Genomic DNA, 5000 nt, shown 5'->3' with positions numbered 1-5000 from the left:
CTCTGAATTTCGTCTCGTTTTTCCTGTTACAGTCAGCGTTTACCTGGAGGAACAGTTAATTACGGACCTCTTTCCCCTGCACGATCGCCAGGTATTGGAGAACCTGGCAAGTGACTGGTACAAGGCTATCTTCCAAGGGGCGCCCCTGGGTAAGTTGGGGGAGGTAGAAATGGGGAGAGTAGAGAGTAAAAGGAAACTATATGGGAAGGTATAGGGAGGATAAAAAAAGGAGGAAGGAAGGAGAGTAGATAAGAGAGGATTGGATAGGAAGGAGGAATGATAGAATCTGGATAACTGTAGGGAGGAATGAGAAGAAGTGAAGGAAGGAGAATAGGTAAGAAGGGTAAGGAGGAGGGAAGGAAGAAGGTGAAAGGGATGAAATGAAAAGAAAGGATTGGGAGAGAAAGGAAGGACTAAAAGAAGGGAGAAAGGAAGGGTATTAAAAGTAAGGAAATAAATTAAGGAAGAAGAGAAGGAAGAGGAAGATGGGTAATAAGGGAGAATGAAAAGCAGGTGGGTGAAGAAGGAAAGATAAAAAATGATTAAGGAAATAAAACATATTAAGGAAGAAGGAGAGAATAGATAAAAATGGCAAAAAGGAAGGAAGAAAGAAGGAAAGGAAGAAGGAGAGAAGGATGTAGGTTAAAGACAGGAGGTGGTCAAGGTGAGAGAGAGAGAGAGAGAGAGAGAGAGAGAGAGACTACCACTTAAACTTTTTTCTTTCTTACAGCAACATGAACCCCAAATACTGTCCGGAATAAAAGGTATACTCATATTGCTCGTTTTGGCGGTTCACGGATTCGAACCCGGTATCATGAAGCATTTTATGAATCAATATGAGGCTTTTCAGTTCTTTGTTGATGTTTCTGTCTTGGTGTTTTTATTTATCTTTTTTGACAATATTTCCTCGTTTCGTTAGTGGTGTTAATACCGATTGTAGCATTATTATTATTATTATTATTTCTCGTCTTTTCCCTGTTCGCTCTGTTATTACTCGTTATTATTATCTTCTTTATGTCGTTGCGTCGTATCGTACTTCACTTCCTTGTTTATGAAAGTGTTATTTCTTTTTTTCTCTCTTTTTTTTTCCATCACTCTTTTATTGTTATCTGTTTCCTTCTTTCTGCCGTGTGTTTTCCTCCTTCATTCTTTGTTTTGTCATCCGCGTGCAATGTTTAGTGGTCGTGATGTAACTCTCTCTCTGTCTGTCTGTCTGTCTGATTGTTCTGTCTGTCAGGGAGTTACTTTTTGGTTTACTTTTTACTCTCTCTCTCTCTCTCTCTCTCTCTCTCTCTCTCTCTCTCTCTCTCTCTCTCTTGTTTTCTAGTCTTTGCCTCAAAATTTTAGTCTCGCGAAACAGTTCATATGATTCGTGAACCTTCTCAGTGAAGCTGCGAAACGCGGTGATCTGATTCGAGATCCGTAACACGTTCGAATCCTCCGCACATTAGAGTTAAACTTTGAAGCTCAGACTTGCGGTTCATCATCTTTGTTTATTTACGCAAAACTTTGAAATTCATGTAATTCTCGCGGCCAAACGTTCGAATCCTCAGCGAAACAACTTTGAAGCTTCGGAACTCAAATACACGTTCGCGAAATGTTTGAATCACCTGTGTATTTACGTGAAACTTTGAAACTCATGTGCCTCACGATCCAAAGTTTCGAATCCTCAGCGAAACTTTATTATGGAGCTTCAGAACTCAGACTCTGGATTGAATGGTTTATAACGTAAACGTGTGAATCACTCGCTGGTATTCATAGCAAAATCTCGAAACATAAATCCAGTATTCGTGAAGTATTTGACTCGTCCGCGAATCTTTAGCTCGAAACTTTGAAACTCACACTATCTGTTCATAAAAACGTTCAAAGTATTCGTGAATATTTGTCGCGAAACTTTGAAATTTGTGAGTAGCGAGTCGATCCTGCTCGATTATCTTCCCTGGAGCTTCAAAACTCATACTCGTGGTTCATAATTTAACTAACATCGGTTCATGAAGCGTTCGAATGATCCGCAAATATTTACAATGAAACTTTGAAACAGATTTAAATCTTTTGCGTTCTGTTAGTGCCAAGCTTCGAAACAGAAACTCGTAGTTCGTCAAAACATTCGAGACATTTGGAAATATTTACTGCGAAACATTGAAACTCGTGTGATGAGCGTGTCTGACGTTTGAATCCTTCGTGAATCTTTATTTTAGAGGTTCGAGACTCACACGCATTTCAAAGGTTCAATAAAAAAGTTTGAGTCATTCGTGAACACTCACCGCAAAACTTTGAAACATGTGATTCGCGAGTATAGACACTGGAATCTCCCAAAACTCTACTTCACAGCTTCGAAACTAAGAATTACGGTTCAGTGGCTTGCAGAGATGAATCATTTACAAATACTCACCGCTAAACAACAAACCACTAACCCGGAGTTCCTGACACATTCGAATCGCCCGGAACATTTAGGGCGAAGCTTCGAAACCTTAATTAGCGGGTTCCTTGCAGAGCGGCTCCTCCCCAGCCTGGGCCTCCCCCCTCCCCTTCCCCAAGAAAAAGAGAGATGACCAGGAGGAAACACGAGCCGACGCTTCACCGTACGAAGGTGACCCGACCTGGAGTGATCCGCAGTGACCTGGATTGACCTCACATTGCGCTAAAGCTAAACTCACAACAGCCCCGTGACCCCGCCTCTCGTTGCCTTGAAAATTTGACCCAGCACAAACCCGCGTGACCTAACCGCCTCATCCGCCCTTGCATTGTGCCCCCAGAGTCCCAGAAAATTGCCCCCATGAACTTGACACCATAAACTTAACACCATAAACTTGACCCCCACAACCTTGACCCCACACACTTGACCTCATAAACTTAACACCACAAACTTAACCCCGTAAATTTGACCCCACAAACTTGATCCCACAAATTTGACCCCACAAATTTGACCCCACACACTTGACCCCACACACCCTTGACCACCCTACAACCTTGACCCCACACACTTGACCCCACAAACTTGACACCACAAACTTGACCCCACAAACTTAACCCCATAAACTTTACTCCACAAACTTGACCACATAAACTTGACCCCTCCTCCTCATAAGTTTGACCTCGTGCAGTTCCTCGTGACCTCTTTATTCATTTCTCACATTCTACTCTGTATTTCGCCATGAAGTTGACCTATACCATGACCCCTTTTTTTTTATCTTTGACCTCTGACCTCTGACCCTTAAATTTCCTTATGGTTTGTGCCTTGCTTCATAAATATATTGTTCCTCTTCCCTTCTTTCCTCCTGCCCTCTCTTTCCATGAAGCCTCCCCCTAATTTGACTTCCCTCCTCCTCCTCCTCCTCCTCCTCCTCCTCCTTCTCCTCCTCCTCCTGTTCTTGCAGCTGCTTATTGGTGGTTTTCTTGGTGTTTGGTGTATTTATCATTTTTTTTACATATTCACTTTTTTTTTTCCTTTTTTTTATAATGATGCTTAATATTTTTTTGCGTTCATTAATAAAGAACGGGTGATTTTTTCTTTTTTAACTTTTTTTGTACTTTTGTTAACGATTGCCTTTCACTTATTTATTTATTTATTTTATTTATTCATTTTATTTATTTATTTATTTATTTACTTATTTACTTATTATCTTTTATTTATTTATTTATTTATTTATTTACTTATTTGTTTACTGTTTTTTTTTCATTGTCTTAGTATTTGGGTTATATATATATATATATATATATATATATATATATATATATATATATATATATATATATATATATATATATATATATATATATATATATATATATATATATATATATATATATATATATATATATATATATATATTTATATATATGAATACTTTTTTTGAAATTTAAGTTTTTTTTCCTTTCTCTATATTTTGTCTCTTATTTCGTATGTGAATCTTTTTTTTTTTTTTTTATTTATTTACTACCTTCTTTTAAACTTTTTCTCAGTTCACATATATCTGTCTTTTTTTAACCCTCCAAAGATTTGTCTTCTTCTCGAGTCTCATTATCTTGTCAGTCACTCGTGTTTGCAATTTATTTTCTCTTTCCTGGAACTTCTCAGGAAGTGTCTTGTTGATTAGCTTGTTACGCAGAATTCTTTTTTTTTTTTTCCTTTTTTTTTTTGTCTGTGTGTGTGTGTGTGTGTGTGTGTGTGTGTGTGTGTGTGTGTGTGTGTGTGTGTGTGTGTGTGTGTGTGTGTGTGTGTGTGTGTGTGTGTGTGTGTGTGTGTGTGTTGATAACTTATTTTCTTTTCTTTTTTTCCTTTACCTTTCAAACTCAAAATCCACAACATGAAAGAAAACAAACTTGTCATCAATCATACAATTTTCCTGTTTTTTTTTCTTTTCTTTTCTTTTTTCTTTTTTTTAGAGACATAAAACAAGAATATATTAAGATGGACATGACGATGATGATGATGATGATGATGATAATGATGATTTAATAATAATAATAATAATAAGAGAGAGAGAGAGAGAGAGAGAGAGAGAGAGAGAGAGAGAGAGAGAGAGAGAGAGAGAGAGAGAGAGAGAGAGAGAGAGAGAGAGAGAGGAAAAAACACAACTACGATAGGAATGCAGGAAAATGCTTATAAAATTAATAGGATATGAGATTCAGTTAATAAATCTGTAGAGAACCCTTTTTTTTATTTATTTATTCTTTTTCCTCTCCTTGTCTGACTGGTTGCGTGTGTGTGTGTGTGTGTGTGTGTGTGTGTGTGTGTGTGTGTGTGTGTGTGTGTGTGTGTGTGTGTGTGTGTGTGGTTTTCTTCCTCTTCGTCTTTTTTCTCTCTATATTTTTCTCTTTCTCCTAGTTAGGTTCTGTTTATTTTCTTTTTATTCTTTTTTCCTCTATTTCTATCTTATTTTATCTTCTTTCTTCCCTGTTTTCTCTTTTCCTTCTACTTATCTCTTTCTTTCTTTCTTTCTTTCTTTCTTTTCTCTTCTTCTTCTTCTTCTTCTTCTTCTTCTTCTTCTTCTTCTTCT

General features: G+C 37.4%; 1 protein-coding gene across 2 annotated transcripts in view; it reads left to right on the top strand.

Annotated features, from left to right (window-relative positions):
- Window positions 1-5000, top strand: part of LOC135093009 (anoctamin-10-like) — a 56204-nt gene that overhangs the window by 30180 nt on the left and 21024 nt on the right. For both annotated transcript variants that reach the window (XM_063991854.1, XM_063991853.1), the window contains exon 6: window positions 33-149. In XM_063991854.1, the coding sequence (XP_063847924.1) occupies window positions 33-149 (117 nt within the window). The remainder of the gene's footprint in view (window positions 1-32; window positions 150-5000) is intronic.

The sequence above is a fragment of the Scylla paramamosain genome, chromosome 41 (assembly GCF_035594125.1).
Source record: "Scylla paramamosain isolate STU-SP2022 chromosome 41, ASM3559412v1, whole genome shotgun sequence".
Classification (NCBI taxonomy): Eukaryota; Metazoa; Arthropoda; class Malacostraca; order Decapoda; family Portunidae; genus Scylla; species Scylla paramamosain.
The sequence above is the reverse complement of the archived record's forward strand: the minus strand, read 5'-3'. Positions and strand labels throughout refer to the sequence as shown.